We start from the raw sequence: 27,978 nt of genomic DNA, 5'->3' as shown, positions 1-27,978 counted from the left end.
AGCAGCTTTTCTGTGTCTCGTAGCCACCATGCCTTATCTGGGCGGGGAGGAGACTGTGAGGGAGCTGAGGAGAGCTCTGTCCAACCCCAACGTCCAGTCAGACCCGCTGCGCTACAGGAACACCATCCTCAAAGTGATCAGGTACTGCTCCCCTCCCTCTGCAGCCACCAGGTGCTGCAGTTTGTCTGCAAGGCCGCGTTCCTCTATCAGAGGGGGCCGGTGTTGTGCCAAAAAGTGATCATCTGCCAAAAAGTGATTGCCAGAAAATGATTGCCTGTATTTAAACTGTTGTAAATGACTTGCTGGCCTATAATCTGCGAAAAATATGTCAAACATATCTGTCGTGATTGATATTAAGTCATTTTGAGTGAGAAACAACATTTCTGTCACAAGGTAGAAGCTACAATCAGTTTTTGGCAGCAACTTTTATATATTCTTTATTTATCAGGGTAAAAACTGTGATTGGCCAGATTTTAAAGAGAAATCTGGCCAAGAGGGTAGCAGAAATCAGAACAAATGTAACATTGCACTCAATAAAGATATTTTAAGTGACCAAAGAGGACTGGATTTATTATAATGTAGGTGCAATAATGCAGAGTCATAAACATACTTGAAAAACTGGTTATTTCTTCATTTTATATATAAGCCCTTCATAAATCATATTGACTACACTCTATTCACCAGTATAAGGAAAGACATTACACATAAAAGCACATAGAAACATCGGAAATCACTTTATGGCAGATGATCACTTTTTGGCACAACACCGGGGGCACCAATTTGTCTTTAGGAACCTGCTTTCCACCCACCTCCGTTCCCAGTGTTATGACTGGTATTTGACTGAACTTGATTGTCTTTGTAAAAAGTCAGTGAATCTAACAGCTAACTAGAAGTGCCAAAGAGCTGCATTATTTAAAGATAAGTGCAGGTACAGCAGATGTGATGATGCAGTATCTTACAGTGTATACAGTAATGGCAGTGGGGCGCAATATAGCAGTAAAATGGAAAACATATAGAGTGTATATATAAGAGATGGACACTGTGATGTCATCGTTTAGTTAGTGAAGGTTTAAGCCTGGAGCGTTTTGGCTGTCACCGTGTTAGTGACTCCAGACGAGAAGTCATGAGGATGCATCTGACAGAGAACTGAGGGCCCTCGGCCGAGTAGTGACAGTTTTTTTTATTTTGAAGGCGACTACTATTTTTTTTAAATTTATGTCTTGGCAACATTAAGCAGCTCTCCCATCACGTTTGTGTACAAGCAAATACAGCTTCACTGTAAATGTGTTGGAATTGCTGTTTATGAGAGAGATGAGTTTGCTAGCCCTGGAAGATTTCAGCTCACATTACAAAATGACTGATGCATAATGCAGAGGTTTGTTTGTTTGTTTGTTTGTTTTTTGCAAGACATGGACTTAAGTATTCTATTCAGTATTTTTTTAGTGAAGTCATAGATAAAGCAATGTGCTTAGTTTGTGGAGAGCAGATTGCTGTGTTGAAGGATGACAGTTTCAATAAATGAATGAATGAACACACAAAGAAATAGAAGAACTGGGCTGATGTAGATGGGCAGGTTAAGATTTGCTAGAAAAGCTGCAAAAGCAACAAGGGCTTTTTACTGAGCTTTACACATCCAGAAATGGAGCAGTCAAGACCAGCTTTGTGGGAAACCACAAAGCTGAAAAAATAGTAAGTCATTCTCTGATGAGGTGTTTATGAAAGAGTGTTTGGTGTCCACAACACAGCCCGGTTACAGTACTCATCTTTGTATGTGGGATACTGAAAGAGTTGAGACTACAGAGGAGTAGAAATGGACAACAACAGCGAATGAATTGTTCATGGAGGTAAAGTCATGCTTGGATAGGTTGGAACAAACTGGCAGGTGTTACAACTGATGGCAAATCTGACAGGGAAAAATGTTGGACATTTGAAGCAGATGCAAGATAAAGTGACTGAAATGAACCCAGAACTGAAACTGGTGTTTTTGCATTGTATGCGGTACACCAGCAGGTGCTGAAAATTAACCATGGTGTTGATGTTTTAACGGTAATAGTTACCTCTGTCAGAACGAGGACACTCATTCACAGACAGTGTTGTACTTTTGATTCACTACAGGCCGGTGAGGCTCACTGCTGGATTTTTTTTTTTTTTTGCGTTTTTTGGCCACAGCAGCTTTTTTGTTAGCAGTGGAGAGAGACAGGAAATGGGGGAAAGATACAGGGGAAGACATGCGGGCAAATTGGCGACAGGCCGGGACGCGAACCCGCGCCGCCCGCACCGCAACGCGGCGTATGTATCTGGTCACCGGCTTCACCACCAAGCCACCCAGGTGCCTCACTGCTGGATTTTTATTCTTCTCTCAAAGAGGAGACCTCTCCACACACCAGGAGACATGCTCAGAAGATCTTGGTTCTCTTTGGGTCACGATGACACTGAGCCTGACTTTAATGCACTTGCTCAAGTCCAAGACAGACTTGATTTCTCTCACTGAACAAGAAAACAGGACTGAAAGACTGCAGATCAAGTAATTAGACTACAAATATCAATAGCACTTTGTATAAAGTACAAATTTTGCAAAAACATAATTATTTTTATGAATGTTGATTACATAGTAATATTTTTAATATTCCTATTTCACATTTTCATTGCCTGACTCACTCTTATCAGTAGCAATACCAGTTTATAAAGAGAACATTAATATGGAGCAGAACTGAGTTCAGGTTATTGGTGCGGCCCTCCACAACAATCCCAGTTTCTCATGTGGCCTCTTGGGAAAATGAATTGCTTGCCCCTGTTGTAGACAGTGCCTGCACACTTGTTTGGCTGCATCATTCCAACTGCTGGCAACGAGTTACAAGCATCTAATTGTGAATAAGATGAGAACTGGATAATTATAATTATAATGAAAATAGTTGCAAACTGTTGTCTGCAGTCAGAAAGAGGCATTGTTAACATTCTGATAATGTGTTATTAACTCTGGAAGCTCGAATGAAACTCAAATGATGAAACTCCCTTTCATTAAAAGGGAACACCATCCTCATCATTAGATGATGTGTGGTGATATCATTAATATAGTTATCTGCCTGTGAACACAGAAGCCCACCTACCTCGCGTTCAATCCTGTTTATGAAGGGCAGGCCATCAGATGAAAGGGCTTTTCCTTCCTCTACTTTCTTTTTCCCCACATTGTTCTTTTTCCACTTCAACCCCAACGTTTCCCTCCTTATTCCCACGTTTGTCTTTCTTCTTGTTTATCTGCTCCCTTTCTACTCTCCCCTCCATTTCAGGACCATGTCACAAGGTGTGGATGTGTCTGGCCTGTTCAGTGAGATGGTGAAAGCCTGCGCCACAGTAGATGTTGTCCAGAAGAAATTGGTTTATGTCTTCCTGTGTTCCTACGCTGCTTTAAACCCAGAGCTGTCCCTGCTGGTCATCAACACGCTGAGGAAGGACTGTCAGGATCCAAACCCAATGGTCCGCAGCCTGGCCCTGAGGAACATGACCAACCTCAGGTGAGCTGCTACACACGAGGAACCTCAATGTAAGCTGCCACCTCCATCCCGTGACTGCTTTTGAATGTGTCTGTGTGCCAGGTTACCCAGCCTGGCCGAGTATGTGGAGCAGCCTCTAACAGCAGGACTGAGAGACAGAGCAGCTTGCGTCCGACGTGTGGCTGTACTTGGCTGGGCCAAACTGCACAACCTCCAGCCTGGCTCTGAGATCGGTGGGGATTTTGATTCCTGTTGACACTGTCATCCAAAGACAATTTCAGGCTTCTGACAATTCTCTTCTGGCTTGCAAGAAAAAAAGAGTTAGCTCCACCTCCAGCAATAGTCCAGTTATTATCCATGTGCCCAGGTGTGTTGTATTCGCTGATACATCAACATGTACACGAGCCTCTTGTTAATTATTCTCCCAGATGCAGGGGTGGTGAACGAACTGTATAGCCTCCTGAGGGACCCGGACCCCGTGGTGATGGTGAACTGTCTCAGAGCTCTGGAAGAGATCCTGAAGGAGGAGGGGGGAGTCGCTATTAACAAACCCATCACCCACCACCTCCTCAACAGGTTGGTCCACAGTTAAAACATCAGATGACATGTGGCCGTATAAAATCTGTCAAAACAAGGACCCTTTGGCGTGCAGTTTAGTTTATTGTTTGTGCTGGAGTGGATTATATCGCTGATAAATGTTTCAAATGTGATGTTTTTAGGGGTGTAACTTCTATATTGCCCTACTCTTTGATCTGTAGGCTCCACAGGCTAAAGGGCTTTACACACCGGACGTGTAAAATTCGTGCAAAGGTTTTGTGCATAAAAACATTTTTCGGCTGTTCGTAATGCATCTGTTCACATCAACCGCTTAATTTCACAAGACGAATTTGCGGCATTTATTTTTTTCGAATCAAGTTCAATTTTTCTGATTTTCGCAAGTGAATAAACAGATCTGACCAATCAGACTGCTGCATTTGGCAACATGTGAGCTCACAGCTCCAAATGTGCACAATATACTGAATATACAGTGATAGGGGAACAGTAAAATAATGCACTTTTATTCTCAGACGCACAGCTAGACGCTGCTCTGAGTCAGTCGAGTCTCTGCCTTCTCAGATGTGGTTCCTACTCTGCCAACAACAGTTCTAACTGCCGCACAGACATCCTGAAATATGTATCAAAGCGGCCGTGATGCAGCTTCAACTCCTGGATCAAACCATGAAATTCTTCCTGTTGTTGCTTTCTCATGAGAGTTGGATGAATCCAGAATCTCTTTCTTCATCTTTCCCTTAGAAATATCAGGACCTCATCACATCGACTTGATTTTTTTTACAGTGCCTTTTATGGGGACGAATTGTTTGCAAAAATGTGTGTTGCGTTCGATGTGTATAGGTTACACAACAAGTTTGCATCCAAAAGATTCAGAATTACATGTTGTTTTTTCGCAATGCGTCCGGTGTATAAAGGCCTTAAGGCTCAAGCACCCTCCCCAGGCCTGGCCCCAAATGTGTTTTATTTGCTGATACAGCAACATGTAATAACCCATCCCGGGCAGGGTAAACGGGTCATCTGAATAGCTCTCCATCTTTAGTTCAGTCTTTTAGTTTAGTTTAGTGTTAGTGCTGGACTGCATTACATCTTTGATAAATGTTTCACATGTGTTTAAGGGAGTCATTTCTATTTGCCCTACTCTTTTATTTGTAGGTAAGGTAGGTAGCTGAAATTGTGATTGTGAAGAAAGTAGAAAACTGTTAAAACTCAGCAGAGGAAAGAACCCCACTACAGGAAGAGGTAACAAAGGGAAAGAGAGGGAAAGAAACTGAAAGTTAAAGAAGTGCAAACCCCACTGGATGGAGATGGCTTCAGGACAGGAACGTGTTGAAAACTACAATAATAATACTTCTGGTTTAAAACAGAAGTATTACATTCTTTTTACAATGCTTTTACATTCTCTTGTTCATCTGATACTCAGTGAATTCGTGTCTTCTTTGGAGTCATTCAATGCCTAATGAGAGGCTTAATCTGCAGGACTGTCTGAGTGTGTGGCTATCATCCACAGATGACATCTACAGACAGCTAATCAAATCAGCAGAGCCAAATAGCTTCCTGTTTGAGTTCTGTCTAAGCCAGTATCACTGGCAGAAAGAGCAGATATGCAGTGAAGGCCATCTTAACTCATAGAAAGAAAGCAGATAAATGCATTTCCCAAAATTGTACTATAGGATAACACTAACAATGTCAGTTGACTTTTCTAAGCTATGTGTGCTACCAGGCACATTTATTTCTCCTAGAGATTAAGATTAAGATTAAGAGATTAAGATAGTGTTTATTTGTCACATGCACAGTTATACACAGTACAATGCACAGTGAAATGTATTTTGTACCTGCAACTATATATACACACACATATAAATAAGAAGAATAAAAAAAAAAAAAAAAAGTGATTCACACTATACACTATACACACTTTTTAAATTATAATATTTACATTGTGCAATAATGGTCCAGTTAGGGCTCAGAGTTGAGCAGACGGATGGCTTGTGGGTAAAAACTCTTCTTCAACCTTTCAGTCTTAGTCCTCAGGCAGCGGTAACGCCGGCCTGATGGGAGCAGGGAGAAGAGAGAGTGTCCGGGGTGGCTGGGCTGTTTTAGGATCTTCATGGCCCTCAGCCTGCACTGCTTGGTGTAAATGTCCTGCAGGTTGGGGAGGGTGGTTCTGATGGTCCGTTCAGCTGAACGAACCACCCTTTTTAGGGCCATGAAGTCCTGCTTGGTGCAGTTTCCCATCCAGGTGGTGATGCTCCCACGCATGATGCTCTCGATGGTGCAGGTGTAAAAGTTCCTGAGCACCTTGAGTGGGAGCTTGAAGTCTCTCAGCCGCCTGAGGAGGTAGAGACGCTGTCTGGCCTTCTTCACAGTGATGTTTATGTGATGAGTCCAGGACAGGTCCTGTGAGATGGTCACTCCCAGGTATTTGAAAGTGTCCACTCTTTCCACCTCAGCACCACTGATGACAAGTGGATGGTAGTCCCTCTGCTGCTTCCTGCTGAAGTCCACGATCAGTTCCTTTGTTTTGCTGACGTTGAGCAGGAGGTGGTTCTCCTGGCACCAGTTCTCCAGGCGGGAGACCTCTCTCCTGTAGGCTGTCTCCTCATTGTGAGAGATTAGTCCCACAACAGCAGTGTCGTCAGCAAACTTGATGATGACGTTGGACTCTGACGTGGCCTCGCAGTCATGGGTGTACAGTGAGTACAGCAGAGGGCTGAGCACACAGCCTTGGGGGGATCCAGTGTTGAGGGTGAGGGAGGATGAGGTGAGGTGACCCACTCGTACCACCTGTGGTCTGCTGGTCAGGAAGCTGTGAACCCACCTGCACAGGGATGGGCCCAGGCCCAGGTCCAGCAGCTTAGAGACCAGCCTGGAGGGAACTATGGTGTTGAATGCTGAGCTGTAATCTACAAACAGCACTCTCACATAGTTCCCCTTACCAGTGTCTATGTGTGAAAGGGTCTTGTGGAGGAGGAAGGATATGGCGTCATCTGTGGATCTGTCTGGCCGGTATGCAAACTGTAGTGGGTCGAGGGTGGTGGGCAGTGAGGAGGTGATGAATGTCTTGATGAGTCTCTCAAAACACTTCATCACCACAGAGGTGAGTGCTATGGGCCTGAAGTCATTGGGGCTGCTGGGGTGTGGTTTCTTTGGGACAGGGACTATGATGGACTTTTTAAAGCAGGTGGGAATCACACACAGTTTCAGTGAGAGGTTGAATATCAGTGTAAACACAGGTGCCAGCTGGTCAGTGCAGGTCTTAAGGACACGTCCACTAATACCATCTGGTCCAGCCGCTTTCCTGGTGTTTACACGTCTAAACGCCCTCCTCACGTCGCGCTCCGTCACAGTGAGTGTCTCCGCCCCTCCGGCCGGGAGCGCAGCGGGCTGTCGGCTTCCCGACTCAAAGCGCGCAAAGAAGATGTTGAGTTCATCAGCCAGAGAAGCGGCGGCACTCACCGGGTGTGTGTGTGGTGCTTTGTAGTCCGTGATGGTGCGTAGTCCCTGCCACAGTCCCCTGGGGTCAGACTGTTGTAGTTGCTGTTCCAGTCTGCGGCCGTAGCGATGTTTAGCCTCTTTCACCGCTCTGCGGACGTTGTATGATGCAACCTTGTAGTCCTCCATGTTCCCAGAGGCGAGGCCGGAGTTGTAGGCAACGGTGCCGGACCTCAGGGCGTCGCGGACAGATTTATCCACCCACGGCTTCTGGTTGGGAAAAGTCCTGATGGTCCTCCTAAGTGAAGTGTCTTCAACAACTTTCCCAATAAATCCCACAACAGTTTCCGTAAACTCCTCGATGTCTCCGCCCGCGCTGCTGCGAAACATGTCCCAGTCGGTTGAATCCAACGCACCCTGCAGAGCGGCCTCTGTTTGATCAGACCACCGTGTCACTTCTCTCACAGCAGGGGGTTCCTGCCTGAGCCGTTGTTTGTATTTCGGCATGAGAAGCACAGAGGTGTGGTCAGACTTCCCAAAAGGCGGAAGAGGCTTTGCTTTGTAGCCATCTTTGAATGGAGAATAGCAGTGGTCTAGGGTCCTCTCTCCTCTGGTGGGGCAGTCGATGTGTTGAATCAACTCCGGTATCAGCTTTTTCAAGTTTGCACTGTTAAAGTCCCCGGCTACGATGAGAGCCGCATCACGCTGGTTAGCCTGATAGGTGGAAATCGCCTCATGTAGCTCGGATAGTGCAGTGTTTGTGTCCGCCTGAGGTGGAATATAGACGGCGCTGAAGATGACCGAAGTGAACTCGCGGGGCAGGTAGTGGGGACGGCATTTCAGGGTTAGGAGCTCCAGGTTAGGTGAACATGATTGTTTCAGAAGGACAACATTCCTACTGTCACACCAGTTGTTATTAATCATTAGGCACACACCTCCTCCTCTTGATTTTCCAGACTCACTCGTTCTGTCCGTGCGATGAACACTGAAGAACTCCGACGGCTGTACGGCGTGGTCCGGTATGAGGGGAGTCAGCCATGTCTCCGTGAGACAGATGATGTTGCAGTCCCTTATGTCCCTCTGAAACTGTATCCTGGCCCTGAGTTCGTCCAGCTTGTTATCCAGTGACTGGACATTAGCCAACAGGATGCTCGGCAGTGGCGTTTGGTGCGCTCTGCGCCTCAGCCTCTCTCTTACGCCGGCTCTTTTCCCTCGGGGCCTTGTCCGTGACCTGGGTGCTCCGCGTCCTTTGTTTGAGCTGGCCCACTGGAAACGCTGGATCTCCCGAGGCCAAGTCGGGTTGGGAGAAAAAGGTGTCAGAATACAGCCAGAGTGCTGTATTCTGATATTAAAAAGAGTCTGTCTGTCATACGTGATATGACACAGAGCAGGCGGAATTATAAAGTCCAAAATTAGAGCTAAACCTAATATATACAAACAAAGCGTAGGAGCAGGTACGACGGCTGCTGACCTCACCAGCGCCATCTTGGAACATAAGATACTATAAGCCATATCTTTGAATGTGTAATTTCTTGAAGTAATTATGCATTGCATAAACCCCGATGAGAGGGAAATCATGGGACCAGTTTATCCTGCCTAGATATGGTTGCCGGGGTCCCATCCTGGAGCCAGGCCTGGGGAAGATGTTTGAGGGTAAGTGCCTGGTGGCCCATAGGACCCGGTCAGGTGCAACTGATAAAAGAGACATGGGCCCGCCCTCCTGTAGGCCCACCACCCACAGGAGGTGCCATAGGGGTCAGGTGCAATTTGTGTGGGGTGGCAGTCAAGGGCAGAGGCCTTGACGGTCCGATCCCCAGCTACTGAGGCTGTCAATTGGGACATGGAACATCACCCCTCTGGTGGGGAAGAAGCCTGAGCTAGTGCAGGAGGTTGAGAAATAACGGCTAGATATAGACGGGTTCAACTCAATGCACGGCTTGGGCTCTGGAATAAGTGTCCTAGAGAGGGGCTTGATTCTGTTCCAGTCTGGAGTTGCCCTGGATGAGAGGCGGTGGGCTGGGTTGGATATCATTAAAAAAAAAGCATTAGGGTTTTTTCCAGTGGACGAGAAAGTCACTTAAATACAACTTCGTGTTGGGGGATCGGTCCAGACTGTCATTTGCGCTTATGTGCCGGATGACAATTCAAAGTGCCTAGTCTTTTTGGAGGTGCTGGGTGGGGTGCTCGAGGGCGCTCCATCTGGTGTCTCCATTTTCCTATTTGGAAGAATTCAACGTTCACATGAACAACGACAGTGAGACCTGGAGGGATGTCATTGGGAGGAAAAGCCTGCCTGAACTGAACCTGAATGGTCTTCTGTTGTTGGACTTGTGTGCAAATCATAATTTGTACATAACACACGTGGCACCAGGACACGTGTGTTGATGATCGATTTTTGTAATCGTATCATCAAATCTGCAGCTGTATGTTCTGGATACTTGAGTGAAGAGAGGAGCTGAGCTGTAAACTGATCACCACCTGATGGTGAGTTAGATCAGGTGGTGGTGGGGGTGGTGGTGGTGGAGGGGGGGGGGGGGGGGGGGGGGGGTATTAGACAGGCCTGGTACACCTAAACGTGTAGCGAGGGTTCGCTTGGAACACCTGCCAGAGACCCCAGTCCCTGAGCTCTTCAACTCCCACCTCCAGCAGAAGTTCAACAGCATTCCGAGAAAGGCTGAGGACATTAACATGGACACATGGACCATGTGCTGCTCCTCCATTTTTGTGGCTGCTGCACAGTGATATGGCTGTAAGTTGTTGCTGCCTGTCGTGGTGGAAATCCCAGAAACAGATAGTGACACTAGAGGTGAAGGGAGCGATCAAGCTAAAGGAGGTGTCCTATATTGGGCTTGGTTAGCCTGTGGAATTTCTGAGGCAGCTGATGGGTACTGGCAGACCAAGCAGAATGCAGCTCAGGTGGTAGGAGTTTGGTGTGGAAAAAGACTTTCAGTCTGCCTCAAAGTGATTTTGGCAAACCATCAGGCAGCTTACGAGGGGGAAAGTGGTGCTCTATTCACACAGTGTATAGTGTGGATGGATTCAACTGAGAATATAGTCGGATGATGGTAGGAATACTTCGAGGTGCTCCTTAATCCCACTGACATCACTGGGAGTGAGGTCACTAAGGTAGTTAAACAACTCCTTGATGGCAGGGCCCGTAGGGTGGATGAGATTTGTAAAGCTGTCTTGGTTGACATGTTTCTGCAATGTTGTATGGAGATCTGGGATGGTGCCTCTGGATTAGCAGATGGGGATAGTGGTCCCCAGCTTTAAGAAGGGGAACTAGAGGGTGTACTCCAACTGTCGGGGGCATTACACTCCTCAGAGTTCCTCCATTAGTTGAACCTCGGGTTCAGGTGGAACAATCCGGTTTTTGTCCTGGTTGTGGACCGGTGGACCATCTCTTTGCGCATGGTAGTTTGCCCATCTAGTCCATGTGTGTTTTGTGGACTTGGAGAAGGGTTTTGATTGTGTCCCTTAGGGTATCCTGTGGGGGATGCTTTAGGAGTATGGGGTGTTTGACTCGTTGTTACAACCCATTCATTCCCTGTGCAACCATTGTGAGAGCTTGGTCCACATTGCTGGCAACAGGTTAGACTGGTGCGTGTTGGACTCCACCAGGGCTGCCCTTTGTCACCGACTCTGTTCATAATTTTTATGAACAGAATTTCTAGGCATAGCCACATGGTGGAAGGCTTCTGCCTTGGTGACCTCAGAATCTTATTTCTGCTTTTTGCAGATGATGAAGTCTTGTTGGCTTCATCAGGTGGTGGCCTCCAGCTCACACTGGAGCAGTTTGCAGCTGAGTGTGAAGCAGCAGGTATCAGGATTAGCACCTCCGTTCGTCTGAGGCATCTCAGTGTCTTGTTCATGAGTGAGAGGAGAGAAGAGAAGAGCAGGAGATTGACAGCCAGATTGGCAGCTGTCTTGCGGATGCAGCACTGGTCCATTGCATTGAAGTGACAGTTGAGCGTAAAAGCAAAGCTGTTGATTTACCAGTCGATCTACGTCCCTACTCTCACCTATGGTCACAAGCTTTGGGTAGGGACCATAAAAATGAGATTGTGGAGACAAGCAGTGGAAATGAGCTTTCTCTGAAGAGTACAGTCATTGGAGAGGGGCTCAGAGCAGAGCCGCTACTCATCCACATCGAGGGGAGCGAGTTGAAGTAGTTCAGGCATCTGACTAGGATGTCTCTTGGGCAGTTCCTCAATGAGAAGGGATTATATCTCTCAGCTGGCCTGGGAATGTGTCGGTGTTCCCCCGGATAAGCTGGACAGAATTTCTCTGCCTTGGCTGCTGTATTTGCGATCCAGCCCTGGATAAGAGGATGGACGGACAGACAGTCTAAAGGGTGGGCAAAGCCGTTCTGATGTTACCCACTTGTTGAATTCTTTATTTTGGAAATTTAGAAAACTGGCCACCACCATTATGTTATTTTGTTCATTTGTTGTCATGCTCAGTGTCAGTGACAGCTAAATTCCTGTCACTGGCACTGAGCTGTAAAAACTTGCCCAGTAACCATCCCTAAATAATCATGCTTGGGATTTATTAAATACATTTTGTTGCATCATCCAACATCAGGGTTATATTTTGTCCTAACATGTCTGCATTTGAAACTGAAGATATGAACCACGGAGAAATAGGTGCTTGTGCTCAAATTTCATGCTTATATCTAAGCTGGGCAGATAGTAAAGTCTGTCTGTCCTCCTAGGCTCAAGGAGTGTGATATTTGGGGTCAGTGTGAGGTGCTGAGGGTCCTTCAGCGCTATCGGCCCCAGTCAGAGGACGAGCTCTTTGACATCCTGTCCCTGCTGGATGCTTCCCTTGTCAGCCCCCACCCCCCTGTCATGGCTGCCACCCTTAGCCTCTTCCTGAGCCTTTCTTCCAGCCTGCCTGCTGTCAGTCTGGCAGCCCTGGAGCGAATCAGTGGACCCCTGCTGGCAGCCTGTGGGAGTGGGTCCAGAGAGATGAGGTTTGCTGCCCTCTGCCACATACAGGTCAGTGTGATTAATTTAAGCATGTAGGCAGACTGTGCAGTCACAATTTGCTTTAATAACAGCTTTGCAAAATCATAATTTTTTCAAACAGCTTCATGAGGTTGTCATCTGGACTTTTCCAGAGTTCTCACATATACTGAGTTTCTTGGTCAAACAGCCCTCACATAGGCTGGAGGTGCGCTTTAGGCCATGCTGAAAAACAAACAATGCTCAAACTACATGGATGGTGTGACATTGCAGAATGTTGTGGTAGCCCTGCTGGTTACAGTGTTTCCAACAGTATCACTAGAAACCGTGCCTTCTTCATGGTGGGAGCCACACATTCAACTGCACTCAGTTCACCTTCTTCACCAGATTTCTTCTGGTCTAATATCCATTCATCATGTCAGGGCTTTCAGATTGTTTTGGAGTAGCAGGGGGGCATGCCAAAGTAGCAGGCGCCTTATGACCGAGACCGAAGCCCTGACGGCAGCAGACGATATGAATAGTCATGGCAGTCATGAACCAATCGAATGGCTCAGATTGAAAGAATGTAAATATTGCCACGTGCGTCCACATGGCGCTGGAAATGGAAAATTAAAAAGTAGACGGCGCAGAGCGGTGGAGCAGGTGGAAAATGTGCCTGCCGCCGGCATAATTTGAAAGCCCTGCATGTTGTGAAATGTTACTGTATAAATAAAACATAATTAAATCGAATAATGTGAGTCATTATTTCTCATTGCAGAGGGCAGCCGCTTGACACTAGTTAAGAAATTATAAATGGCAAAGAGTGGCTAATTTGAAGAAATTAAAATTTTTACTTTGGTTTGTTTGATGCTATTTTTCTAGGCAACATAGTTCCATACATATTAAGTCGAAGTTATGATGCCTTCAGTATATCTTCAGTATTGTTCTTCACAGGAGACAAAGAAAGCAACAAATCCTCAAAACTGAGAAGCAGTGCAGTGAAAACACTTCTCTGGTCTTAAATAACATATACATACATATCTATAAACCTACGGTATATCCACAAGATCTTATGTACTCATGCATGGAAATGATAGTAAAACTTTCTGTTGTCCAGTCTCACAAATAAAGCAGACAGCCCCACGAAAGGGCATCACCCTTAATTTTAGCGCAAAATCCAAAACCTGTTAAAAGTCTGGTGCTTTACTTTGTACATAATATGTTGTTAGTTCTACTGTATGTTAGACTAATTAATTACTGAGACATAACATATTAGCTTGTGGCTGCTTTCTCAGCAAGATTTTTAGAACGAGTCCACATCAGCCACTTTGCCATTAAATCACCTGTTACTGACTCCGTCTCCTGTATTCTTGTAGCCACAATCAGTATTAAATTAAACTGTAATATGTTGTACAAATTAAAATGACATCTGACTGGATAAGCTTGTCTCCTTAGGAAAGCCTAATCATTTACTTAATCATTTGCATGTGCATGTGTGTCTTTGCATAAGTCAGCTGAAGGATTGGCAGCAATGTATTATCTTCTGATTCACTTCATTAGTTTTAGTTCAAATGGATTTATGTGTACATATTGAGAAATACAAATGTGTCTCTGCTTATAGTTGTTGCTGCATTCTATCCCTGGCCTGATGGGGGTGCACTACAAGCGTTTCTTCTGTGGCTATGCTGAGCCTGCCTACATTAAACAAAGGAAGATGCAGGTGATGCTACTTTTATTCGTTCTTGGAATTTTTCCATCTTCGTTGCAACCTTCAGTTTTTGTTTATATATGATGATCTGCTTTTTGAAAAATGAGGAGCTTTAATAAAATCCTAATAATTTATTTTTAAGGCTTTTTATCCAATAAATGTAGAATATTACTTTGTGTTCATGGCCCAGCTTTGTGCTTTGTTTAGGTTGTTTTTGTTTTGTTTTTTTTTACAAAGAAAGAGGAAACTATATGTTTTATAAAAACATGAAGCTAAATGCTCAATGCAGACAGCAGAGATAATGCAGACAAATCAGCAATGTGAGCATGTGTGAGTGGAAAAGGATGGTGTTTAAAAGCACTGTATGAATGTGTGTACAGTTTAAGTGCTTTCACCATCCATCCATCCATCCATTTTCTTCCACTTATCTGGGGCCAGTTCGCAGGGGTAGCAGTCTATGCAGTGAAGCCCAAACCTCCCTCTCCCTAGCCACTTCCTCCAGCTTATCCGCGGATAAACTGGACAATTGCCCAGACCAGTCAATAGATATCTCTCCAGCATGTCTTGACTCTGCCCCGAGGCACAGCTCCTCATAGACAGGCCCAGATCACCTCACCCAGGAGGCATCCTAGTCAGATCTCTGAACCCCCTCAACTGGCTTATTTCGATGTGACAGCTGACAGTCGACAGCTCCTCTCTTCACTCAAGTATCGAGAGCGTATAGCCGCAGATCTGATGATATGTTTACATGCCACCTCGGGTGTTCTCGTGTTACACGCACTTATGGACGTCCTTGTGTTCGAACAAGGTGTTCACTTTGGACAAACTATGGTTTGCACAGAAGTCCAATAAGAGAGCACCCCTCGGGTTCAGATCAGGCAGGCCGTTTCTCCCAGTCACGCCCCTCCAGTTCTCACTGTTGTTGCCCATGTGAGCGTTGAAGTCTTCCAGTAAGAAGACTGAGTCACCAGATGGACCACCCTTGAGTACCCCACCCAGTGACTCCAAAAAGACTGGGTACTCTGGACTGTCATTTGGCACATGAGCACAACAAAACAGCACCTGTTCCCTGGCCTGAAGGTGCAGGAAAAGAACCTTCTCGTCCATTGGTGAAAACTCTGACGTACAGGCAACAAGCCAAAGGAAAAACAAGGATACCCAAGCCAGACCACCACCTCTCATCAAGGGCAACTCCAGACTGGAACAGAATCCAGCCTCTCTACAGGAGACTGGTTCCAGAGCCCAGGCTGTTCATTAAGGTGAATTCAACTATATCCAGACAGTATTTCTCAACCTCCCGCACTTGCTCAAGCTTCTTTTCCACGAGAGAGGTGACGTTCCATGTCCCAATCGACAACCTTGGTAGATGGGGATCCAGACCACCAGGGCCTCTGCCCTTGAGCCCCACCTGCCCGACACACATTGCAACTGACCTGCGTCCTGCAGGAGGTGGGCCTACAGGAGGGCGGGTTCATGCTCCTCTTTGGGTTGCACCTGGCTGTGCCCCATGGGCTAAGGCCTGGCCACCAGGCGTTCTCCATCGTGCACCCTCTCAGGCCTGGCTCCACGGTGGGGCCCTAGTAACCCTATCCCAGTCAGCGTAAACTGTTACCCTAATTTCTCTGCCTTAAGGGTAGCTGGAATCGCTCTTTGTCTAGCCCATCACCCAGAACCAATTTGCCTTGGGAAACCCTACCAGGAGGCAACAGTCCTCAGACAACATAGTTCCTGGGATCAGTGGGACACAAACTTCTCCACCATGATAAGGTGTCTATTCGTGGAGGGGTGAAAAACACCTACTATGTTACCCACCTCTCGCCCTCTCTTAGCTGGGATAGGCTCCAGCCCCCCCTACAACCCTGAATTAGATAAGCAGAGGAGAATGGATGGATGTCTCTGAGCCCTGTTTTGATTGTGTCTTTAGGGAAGATGTGAAACAGATCTATCTGAAGAACTAAACTTTTTAACTAAGGGTACTTTTGAACTTTCACTTTAAAGAAGATAAATGGATTCCCACAGCCAGCTTCACTGAGCTGTCAACTCATTTTGCATCTTGGCTCTCTCTTCAACAATCATTCCACATTAAGTCCATTATCCATCCATTTCATCCATTAGCTGTGGTCTCTTCACTGTCCGATTGCAGCTGGCTAAACCAGGGAGTTAGACTTTCCTTTATGCAGGATCATTTTCCATCTCTTCCTGGGGTATCCTGACATGTTCCCAATCCAGGTGAGATACTGAATCTCTACATGTTCTGGCTCTTATCCCAGTTGGATATGCCTGGAAAACCTCCAACTGAAGGCATCCAGGATGTTTAGTGATTAGGTGCTCAAACAGCCTTAATGGGCTCTTTTTAAGGTGAGCACCCCCATCTGCGAGCTGCTTCTAGTTCTCTACTTTCCTCAGCTCCTCAGGCTGCCCACTAATCCTAAGGAGGAAAAAACTCTATTAGGTTTCTTGTATAATCTCTGCCTTTTTATCACTAATCAGTCCTCGGAGTAAGATTTGCAATGTAGACTTGCTGAAAAGCTGGTTGAAAGGTTTATCTTCTGGCTCAGCCACCTCCTTAGTAGCATTACACAATGCCTACGTTGTTGCCAGTGCAGTGCCAATCCGTGTGTCTCCATCTCCATTTTACCCAAACCGTGATCAAGATTATAGAACTTTACTTTGGCTGCAGCTAACTCCACACCATTCAAGAGGACGTAATTCATCAAAACTGCCAAGTTTAACAGGCAACTGAAAACCCCATACTGTGAATTCTCTGTACAGATGTGGGAGCATCTTTCAGGTGCTTTGATAAGTTTGAGGTGTTTCCCTCTTTTCCTCTGTTTCAGTGACACTGCTTTCATGCATATATTATTTTGGCATAAACAGTAAATAAAAGATGGATATAGTTGGACCACTCATTAGTTTTTGGACTCTGCATTTTGAAGCCTCAAGGTTAACGCTAACACTAATAGTTAATTCCAATAAATTGTACGGGTGTAGTGCACAGGTACCTGCTATGTAGTGCTAAGTAGCAGTAAAATAATATAATTTCACTCAACAGAGCAGCACAAACTTCTTGGATTGCCTTTACCATACAGGCAGATAATTCTGCCTGTGTCAGCCCACCTGTCAGTCCAAACTGACAGACTCCTAACTTAACATGTTTTAACATCCAAAAGGATTGGCTTAATCTTGGAGCCAGCCTCAAGACCTGCATTTTCAGCACTTTTGTGCACTTTTAGCACAGTCAGGGTCCATAGTTAGTTAACAGTTAGTACCCAGTATTAGCAGAGGGAGGCCAGTCCTTTGGCGTTAGTATGACTGGACGTGCTGTGTGTTGCAGGTGCTGGTGGAGCTGGTGAATGATGAGAATGTAGCAATGATACTGGATGAGCTGAAAGGATACTGCACTGATGTCAACACTGACACTGCCCAGGCTGCAATTTCAGCAATAGGTAAACACACACACACAGTATGATGTAACTCCACACAGACTGCGTTGTGCCCACTATTCTAGGTCTTCATTCCTAAACGTCTTTAAGTAGAGACTGTTGTATGAATGAGGAAGTAACAGTTAGAAGTGCAATATAGTAAATAATAAGGACTTATAACACAACCAGACACTCAAACGTTTAGTTTAAAAGTCTTATGCTGTTTGTACTGTATTAAATGAAGGCTAGTATATTTTCATAAACATGAACATAACATGTCCAAATTGAAATTGAATACATGTTGATCTTGCTGTAGGCTCCAGAGATTAGGACCAAGACCATTCCAAACCTGTGATGGAAACCACAAAGGATTTTTTTTTTTTTTTACATTTTTAACTAAGTGCTTTTCATATAAAAATTAAATTGCTGATGTTAATGTTAATATTATACACCTGTGGACACATTCTCTGTTCACTCCAATCGGAGCTTCTACAATCATTTGTTCTCAGCCTTCCTGGAATGCAAATCTCAACATGCTTGTCCAACAGTAAGCAAATAATAAGGAAAAGCATTCAGTGCCCTCGACTCTGAGAAAGTGTGGCATTTTAATCCTTTTTTAAAATATGTATTTTATGGCTACACAATATGCTGCATTTATTGAGCAGAGCACATTCAGGGTCTAAACTCTCATTAGCCAGTGGTTCAGTGGTATTTTACACTTCCTGCAGGTGAATTTTCTGTGTTTGATCTAATGTCTTATGTTTACCTGTCTTTATTGTACTCAGGTCGTATTGGACGTAGCTACAGTGACAGATGTCTAGAAATCCTCACTGGGCTGCTTGGGCTCAAACAGGATCACATCACTTCTGGTAAAAATCAGTCCTGCAGCCACCACATACTGTACCTTTATACACGCTAACACAATTATTTGTTTTTCCACCATGCCTTTTGTCCACATCTGCTGCTCTGCTCTCCCCATATTCTTCTCAGCGGTGGTGCAGACAATGCGTGACCTGGTCTGGGTGTGTCCACAGTGTAGCGACACTGTGTGCCTTGCACTCGAAGGCTGCGAGGAAACGCTGCAAGATATTCAGGTTAGACCACAGAGGGCACTGCTGCCATACCCACATATTGAGTGCAAGTAAAAACATCATCATGCTATAAATGAACAAGAATCACTCAGAGAGTGCAAACCTCCATCAAGGCGGCTCATTCTTTCTATTTTTATTTGTGAGGATATAGTATATGTGTATCATTCTTTTCATTGTTTAGTACTGTGAGTACAGGGCCCATTAGAGGATGTCGGCCCTTCAGGCCACCGTCTTGAAGTCTGTTTCTGATTGTTTGATCCAGTGGCTGCTGGAGGTCATTTTGTAGCTGTCATGCTGTTTCTCCTTGCACAAAGGAGCAGATACAGGTCCTGCTGATGGGTTAAGGACCTTTTCAGTCACAGTATTGAGTTTGTTTCCTAAGCATGCTTGGCACTGGGTAGTGAAAAGGTTTTTGTTCCCTTCTCTTTTATTTCACCGTTTGATTGCTGTAGGACTGCAGTAAAACAATTAGAGCAACGTTGGTGGTATATGGTTTCCATGCATCTGTTTGTATACAGAGACACTGCTTTGCATTAGGCTTGCAAATTTGTGACCTCTGAGTTTGCAGTCAAAGAAAAACCAAACCAAAAAAAACCTGTGAGCTTATGTGTTTTCCTGTTTTTTCACTCATTATGCCATGCTAGCAGCCACTGTTGCAGTCTGCTGGTTGGAATAGGCTGACTCAACTGAAGTACTGCGGCTACCAGAGAGTTCACCAGTAGAGAAAGATTGTGATTTGCAATGTTGGCAGCAAATGTGAATACACATAAATTGTGTTCTCAAGTTACCAAACTGAGTAATTGTAAAGTGAATGTGGCCATTTGAAGGCATCAACACTGGGAATATAAAGGGTACCTTATACCCAGTCAAAATAAGCTAATATTTAATAATATATTAATTAATACAGATATATAAATATATCTGTGTTCTGGAGAATATAGATCCAGAATACAGATAGACTTGCCTCATCACTTGCATCAGTTAGTTGTGTCTTGTGGGATTCTAAACTTGTGTTGCCAACAGGGAACTTGCAAAGGGACCTCTGGTGGACAGACTATGAATGCAACATTGACACTTATAACATGGTTGAAATGTATTTCTGCTGTTACATTTTTATTGGCTGATAAAAATTAATTTATTGGTCGACATTAAAGCCCACATTAAATGGATAATATTGGCCCGCAGTTTCTATTTGCACAATAGAACAATAATCTAACTGTGCCGTTTGCCTTCAGATGCTTTTGTTCCACAGTGAGAGGTCTAAATATTCCACTGCATCCTTCATTAGGGCAGGCAGGCCTTGCTATGGTTGCTGGGTGTGTACGGGGAGCGAATTTCCAGTGCCCCATACACTCTGGAAGTGCTCATTGATGGAGTAAGGAGCGAGGCCTCTCTGGGAATCAAGATGGAGCTGCTGACAGCCACCATGAGACTGTTCCTGTGTCGGCCTGCTGAGACACAAGACATGCTTGGAAGACTGCTGCACTATTGCATAGGTGTGTGTGTGTGTGTGTGTGTGTGCATGTGTGTATGGACAGATGATAAAAATATATAATTGCTGACGTGTTGTCTTTTCCAGAGGAGGAGACAGACATGTGTGTGCGTGATCAGGCACTTTTGTACTATCGCTTGCTTCATTGTGGGATAGAAGAGACACGCAAAGTCCTCCAAGGTCGGAAGTCAGACCCCTCGCTGGGTGTTCTGATTGGGCGTCCTGCCAAGCCTGTCAGCCAGTGGGCACGCAGTTTTAACACGCTGGAGCCTTTGAGGGAGGGCGCTGTAGAGTCAGAGTCGGCCAGCAGGGGAAGCCCTGAACATGTGACCTATAACCCCAAGCCAAATCCTGACCTATCAGACACTCTGAGCTGTAGCCACGTTGAGATGGTTCACTCAGGTGAGTCACGACACTGAAATCTTCCTGTTGTGTATTTAGTCAATGTCAAGCCTTCAAAAATCAGCTAATGAGATTTTCCACTGTTGCTGTGTACTTGTAGAAAGCCAAAGTCACTGTCAAATGCTTTCTTAATGTAATCTGAATTCCTGTGCTATGTAAGAGAGCAATAGTGTGAATTAAGACTGATGACCGACCAGCTAATCAGATCTTGATTTAGTTTTAAAAAAAAATTAAAATGCCTTTATTCTCATTGCATGGTCATGTTTGACCCACAAACTTTAGTAAGTTTCATCTTGGAGACGCTGACTCTTTTGTGGTAGTGTTTCAACAACAGAACACTTCCACTGGTTCCACTAAACCAGAAGAATTTGTTTTTACACACAACATTCAAATCTAGTTCCTCATTCAGTTCAGAAAAGCCCTTTGGTTCAGTTTCCTGAATCATTTGATGTGAGGAAAAGGCTTCATTGTACACCAGCTGAATTGTTTTACAAGACTGACTTGCTTCCTAGCAGATGTTTGCAAATCATGTCATCATTGGACAATTTTTAGTCCTGGAGGATCACTTAAGCCATTATGATTCATGCACCAGGCCCATGGATATTTAAAGTATTTGGAGGTTTAGGGCAAGGCCTCCAAATATTTTTAGTCACCCCTGGGTATATTGAATTGAATAAAGATATTCAATTCATCCATTAATTCTCTTCTGCTTATTCTGTTCATTAAAAGTAGTTCTGCAGAAGGTAATAAAATGTCTGTTGAAGGGGTTTCTATTATGAAATGGTGTCGTAATGCTATCCTGATTTCTACAGTTATTTTATATTTACAGTTGTGCTCAAAGGTTTACATACCCCAGCAGAATTGGCCTTTTTTCAGAGAATATGAATGATAACACAAAAACATCTTTTCCATTCATGCTTAGTGGTTGGGTGAAACCATTTATTGATAAACAACTGTGTTTTCTATTTGTAAATCATAATGACAACAAAAAACATCCAAATGACCCTGATCAAAAGTTGGACTGCTTATTCTTTCTTGTAAACATTGCCACATCCAGTCTGGTATGTTTGAGTGAGCAGGTCAAAATAACTGATGGGCAGCTTAGTCTAAGGTTAGAGCTGCTGACTAATAGCCTGATATAAGCTCCTTTTCAGATGCTGGTATCTCTGAAGTGACTGTTTTTATGACAAAAATAAGTAGTAATAAGCAACTTGACTAAACTGATATTTTAAATCCGGGCATTGCAGTGAGTGATGGCTTTCACTGCAGCCATATTCTGCTGCAATAAGTCAGTTATTTGAAATGGGAGCTGCTTAACTGAAACAGTTTTAGATGATGAGGAGACACTCTGGTACTGTTAGCTCCAGATGTAAGAAAGACCATCATGCATCCCACATTTTCAGTGTCAGGTGAGCAGAGTCATGTGCCTCACAGCTTCAGAGCGTATAAGCATGGCTCATAGGCAGGCCAAGTAAGTGCAGTCCATCTCATAGCAGGAGCACTGCAGCAAATACCTACATGCCTAACATACTAATCAGATCAAGTCTTCCTGTTTTGTAGACCAAGAAAGTGCACAATATTTCCATGTTGGGATCATTTTGACTAATTAGAAGTAAGCGTTGTTGCTTCATGTGATTAAATCCACACAAAGCTGACTTGGAGATGATTATAGATCCTACTGTTGTCTGATCCTGCTGCCTCATGTGCTGCTGTTATGATACTAATTAGTAGTATTTTTGCCTTGGAAGAAGGAAGGACAAAAATAAAAGATAAAAACTCCACTAAATATTATAAAGCCCAGGACACCATCTTTATCTGTGAGCTTAGTTATCAACATTGAAAATTTTACTTACACAGTTTTGATACTGTCACTAAAACCTGACTATTATAGTTGTTAAGGCAAGTTTCTAACATTGCAATGCTGCATTGCAATGCAGTGTTGCTATGCAGTCCTCTTTCATTGCCTCACAGAACACAACATGACTAATACATCTGCAGGAGGCTATCAAGGTTATTTAACAATACATTGTACCAAGTCATTTGGGTTCAGCTGCTGGTATTTTGGGTTTTCATATCTTGATGTTTTGCCCTGCAGTTCGTCTGCTGGAAGGAAATGTCCTCACCTAATGGAATGAGTATGTGACCTGCATGAAAGGAACGGCGGCTATCGCACAATGAAGTCTTAAGCCAAAATTGAAAATTATAGTGGTATTACCATAATTGGAACAGTGTATTATAGATGATGCTGTTCAATGCTGCAGATAGCACTTCTTTCCCATATGTTCAGTGTAAACTATTCCCAAGCTTTGCTGTGACACTTTAGATTCACATGTCCTGTTTCAGTTCAGTTTTATTTATTTTCTGCCAATTCACAAAAACACTGACTTCAAGGTGCTTTATATTGTAAGATAAAGAGCCTACAATATTAGAAAGAATACAATCAGACAATACCCATGAGCAGCACTTAGTGGCAGTGGGAAGGAAGAACTCCTTCCAACAGGAAGATCTTCAGCTGAACGGGGCTCAGGGAGGGGCAGCCATCTGCAGCCATTCATAAAGTATATTTGAGTCAGTAAAGACAAACTGAATGATCAACCCTGTCATACCTGTCATACTGGTTCATGAGTCAACAATGAGGAAGAGACTGGGCAAAAATGACATTCATGAGAGAGTTCCAAGGTGAAAAGCACTGCTGATCACAAAGATTTACGTCACATTTGCCAAAAATATCCTGATGATCCCCACACTTCTGGGGAAATATTCTGTGGACTGGCAAGACAAAGGTTAAACCATTTGGAAAGTTTGCATCCTGTTACACCTGATGTAAAACTAACACAGCATTTCATAAAAAGAACATCATAATACCAACACGCAAACATGGTGGGAGCGTGATGGTCTGGGGCTGCTTTGCTGCTTCAGGATTCATGGAACCATGAATTCTGCTCTACCAAAAAAAAAAATCCTGAAGTACAACCATTAGCTCGTACCCTGAAGCTCAAGCAAACTTGGATTCTTTTTTATTTTTATTTTATTTAACCAAGAAAAAAAATACACTGAGATTAAAATCTCTTTTGTGTCCTGGGCATGACGAGGGTAAACAGAAACAGAAAGCAGCCATACAAGTCAAAAAGTAAAAAAGCATGTCATTAAAAATAAACAAATCATCTACAGGACAATGATCCAAAACACACAATGGCTAAAAAATAAAATGCTGCTGTTATGATCAAAGACTAAGAAAGAGTAAGATATGCTTAGGATGAATTTCTGTTAATATGGTTAATATGGTGTTTATTGCATCCTTTTATCCCCCCCCCCGTATGTCCTGTATGTCCTCTCCAGGATCCGACCATGCCATTCGGTATTCAGACTCCTCCACCGATGTCCTGGCTTCCAGCATCGCAGCCCCTCTCAGTTTGTCCCTCTCCCCAGCTGTCAGCCCAGAGGAGTTTGAGCACCTGTGGCTGCAGCGACAGCCTTTGCATACTGAACATGGTAATGAAATGGAAGGTTATACTGAAAACTGAAGTCCAGAGATTGTAAAGTCAGAGATTCATGACTAAAGCTTCCCCTTTATTGGGCGGGAAACGTAGTTAAGGGGAGCAAAAAAAAAAGTGTGAAATCTTTATTGTACTGTGTGCTTACTAACACTATACTTAACTACAAGAGGTACAGTAAGTATTCATTATAAAGTTTCTTTTTTTTTTTTTTTTTTTTTTAAATATCTAAATTATTCACATGCCTCTGCTTTTTGTACACTTTACCATGTTGTAGATATAATTTTGGAAGAAGATCTGCATGTTATAAGATATTTGAACAGTTTTTTATTTATTAAAAAAAAAAAACAAATATCTCACAAAAGTATTCAGGTTCTTTTAAACTGAACTAGAAATTGTCCAGAACTTGATTGAATTCAAGCTGTGGCATGAAGGTCTGAAACCCACTGGATAAAAGCCAAGTCCAAGAACTCTGTGGGGTGTGGCAGGATGTCCTGTCGATCAGGAACAAGAGATAATCCAGTTCAGAGGTTTTTGAGTACTCCCACGAGAACAGTGCTCTCAGTATTTTTTTTTTTTTTTTTTAAAAAAGCTACTTTTTGCTGTTCCCTTGCCACAAGGGGCCACCACAGCTGGTAGCCTCCACATGTTTTGATTTGGCAGACTGCCCTGAAACAGCCCCACAAGGGATTTGAGTCTCTGGGTGGATTGAATCAGCAACCTTTCCCTGGCCGAATGAATGTGTTAACCACTACACTGTTGTGAAAGGCGAAATTAAGGAAGTGGGAAAGTCAAGGCTGTTCCTACAGTGGCTGCCAGACGAAACAATAAACCATAATCTTAGCACCGGGTGTGTGGAGCACCAGTCTGTGGTCATAGATTAATGGAGAACAAAGTTTCTTTTCTTATAGAAACCATTATTGTTCATTTTGCAACCAGAGGAGTCACTCCTTGACGACCACTGTAGAGAATGCATGTTTGAGGAACTTGTGTTCTGGCTCACTTGTTGTTCATTTGCTCACTATCAGCTTAACTGAACAAGAAGTGCCCCAGTATAGGAGGTGACCAAGAATTGAACTCTCACACTAACAGAACACCAGAAGTCTGAGACCTGAACCCTGCAGAAGGGAGGCATCTCAGCAGCACTCCTTGAATGAGGCCTTATGGTTAGACAAAAGCCACTGTAAATGGAGTCTGTCATATTGTGTTTACAGTGAAGGATATGAAAGCACAACAAAGATACGAAAAGGCAACGCCTAAATTCTTTGTGTAGACTTGGACAAATCCCAGACTCCAGCAGGTCTTACAGCCTGTAGTCTGGCATCAATCTGGGTTTTTTCTGAAACTCCTACCGAATGTGGGAGAGCCTTAACTTTAATTTCAGTGGCCTCCAGGACATAAAAAAAAAATGCAAAGAAACTTCAAAAAGCTTTTGTCCTCTGCAGGTTGTGCTCTTACTAGGTGTGCACACAGTTTCACCACATTACAGATGGACTGGTACGTATACATATGTAGTGCTTTCCAGCTCTGAGCACTCAAAGTCCTTTTACTAGGAGCCTCGTTCAGCCGGTCATACACACATTCATACAGGTGCTTTTTTCCTATACCTGAGCCTCAGCTTCCTCAAATTGGGTGTGACCCTTGATTGTGCACACATGTTTGTGTGGCAGTATTGGATAATATGTAACTAATGCTGCTGGATCCAGTTTATTGGCTCCTAGGTTTCCAGCCAGTGTGGTGGTGGAGTGGACTTTAGGACTCTCCTGAATTCTGGGACGGCCAGTTTGAAAAGCTTCAGTCGGGCCTCTGCAAATTACCGACCGGAGAATCACTTCACTTTGTAAATGAGAGGATGAGTTTTGGATTTTTAAGTATTAAAGAGAAAAAGAAACTGTACTTCATCATTATGGGTTATTGAGTGCAAATTAATGGGAGAAAATGTCAATTTTATTTGAGAGAATAAATTCATAATACTAGCTTTCCAATATAATTATGGTTTTTGTATTTTTGTGTGTTTTCTGGAAATTTATATGACAATCAGTTTCTTAAGAAAATATCCAGAATATTTAAACCAGTATTGAAAATTAAGTACTTTTTATACATTACAGCATGAGCAATGATAATCTTATCTTATGGCACAGAATGATCTAATAATCTGATGTTTCCTGAATATACTTACATATTTGTACTTAACCTTTTTTATCATGTGGTTTTAGTCAGTTTTCTTATTGTCTGTAATATATATACTGTTCCAGTGGTGGATATTTATGTTAAGGTACTGAGGTCATTGCATTTGCAAGTAATCTCTGTGAGCAGAACCTAAGGCCTCAGACTGCTCTAAATGCTCAGGATCGTACAGGTTTGGAGTGAGTAATAAGGTCTCCAGCTCATAGTTTGGGCCACGAGTGCAGAAGCACAAAAACTGCTGTTCAAATCTCAGAAAAAGGTTAGCTTGAAGAGAGAGAAACTAAAATACATTATTTCAGATGGAGGATGAACTAAAGGGTTCCACTAAGGTCCAGTTTAACATAAGTAATGATTTTTTTTTTAACTTAAGGTACACTAGTAAAATAAAAACCACCAGTGGAAAACTCAAAACCTTCTAGTTTGTTAGTGTTGGAAAAACCAAATTCATGACCAAGACCACTTATCACAGCTAAACTAATAGACACACCATGAGAAGAAAAAAACCTGGGCTATTTCTTTGTGAGATTTACTTAGAAAATGAAATAATGTTAGTTTCTAAGATTACTCTGTTTCATGAGGAGGCGTCCTACTTGACACTTCAAGTGTTTCATGACATTTCAAAGCCGTTGTTTGTAACTTTGCTCCTTATTTTGTTTGTTACAGGTGCTGAGACAGTAGAAGAGGAGGACTGTGCATGGATAGAAAGAAACCGTGCAATGTCCAGCAATACCTCACTGTTCCCCCCAAAGCCTCCAGGCCGCCATGCAGCTGGTCAATATCCAGACGCTGGCCTTCACACCACAGCACACACTGCCCTGGAGGGTCTACCTGTACACGCACACCCAGCGCTCCCACTCCACCAACACGCCCCACAGCACGCTCATACTGGGGGGAGCTGCTGTGTGCTGGAGAAGCCAGTCAGAAGGCAAGAGTAAAGAAAAGCACAGCTGACAGTGATGTTGGGATGGAGGGTCAAAGAAGACCAGCTGGTGAGAAAGGAAAGGCCGAGGGCGATCGAAGATGGAGAGGGAGAGGAGAAGGGAGTAGTAAAAGTGACTCTTAAGCAGCAACCAAGAGATGACCAAGCTCTGAAGGAGTTTCTCACAGTCCTCACCACCGTGCTGAACACACTGTCCTCAGACAGAGATTAAAAATGGACTTTTTCCCTTTGATCTATATCCTTCCAAAGTCATTCATAACAGACCCATTGCCTAACTGTGAAGCAGCACCTTGAAGGAGTAAACGTGTGCAATTTTATGAAGAACATCCTAAAAAGACAGGAAACTAAAGGCAGAGGGGTTACTTCTCTTGTATTAGCTCCAGCCTTTACAAGAGGAATAAAGTAACTGAGGAGCAATAACCTGTTTTTTTTTTTCTTTCTTCATCTCAAGATCTGAACAAAATCAGTAGCTTAAAGAAAAGATTAGTTCAGGCTATGCTTGGCCACTACTGTGGATCAGTCCCACCGCACCACAAGCAGCAGACTCAGATCATAGTGCTGTTTACCTACAAATGCATACAGTACGATTGTTACCTACCCATGGTGTGCTGTTTTTTTATTGTACTTTTTGGATGGTAGGGTGTGGTTGATCTGTTGTATCTAATTTATTCTGAAGCCTTTTTATTGAAATGTTAGATGGCTGAAGAGAAAATATAAGCAAGTGAAATAGAAAATAATTTAAAAATTGCCAATAATAATATATATTAAATAAAGCCTCTGCATTTTTTTGTTTTGATTTTGTTTCTGTTTTAATATAATAG

At 43.7% G+C, this 27,978-nt stretch overlaps 1 protein-coding gene across 1 annotated transcript; it reads left to right on the top strand.

Annotated features, from left to right (window-relative positions):
- Nucleotides 1-3: 3 nt before the first annotated feature.
- On the top strand, nucleotides 4-27,978 carry ap4b1 (adaptor related protein complex 4 subunit beta 1). Its single transcript, XM_030734758.1, is given in 16 exon segments — nucleotides 4-141; nucleotides 3,288-3,512; nucleotides 3,594-3,724; nucleotides 3,920-4,067; nucleotides 12,190-12,475; nucleotides 14,043-14,141; nucleotides 17,464-17,575; nucleotides 18,337-18,420; nucleotides 18,542-18,645; nucleotides 19,931-20,138; nucleotides 20,222-20,536; nucleotides 23,876-24,028; nucleotides 26,881-26,921; nucleotides 26,923-27,105; nucleotides 27,107-27,190; nucleotides 27,192-27,978. Coding segments are annotated over 16 exon segments (2,463 nt in total). The 5' UTR covers nucleotides 4-28; the 3' UTR covers nucleotides 27,369-27,978.

Source organism: Archocentrus centrarchus, chromosome 7 (assembly GCF_007364275.1).
Source record: "Archocentrus centrarchus isolate MPI-CPG fArcCen1 chromosome 7, fArcCen1, whole genome shotgun sequence".
NCBI classification, from domain to species: Eukaryota; Metazoa; Chordata; class Actinopteri; order Cichliformes; family Cichlidae; genus Archocentrus; species Archocentrus centrarchus.
Note: the sequence above shows the minus strand (reverse complement) of the source record. Positions and strands in the feature narration are given on the sequence as shown.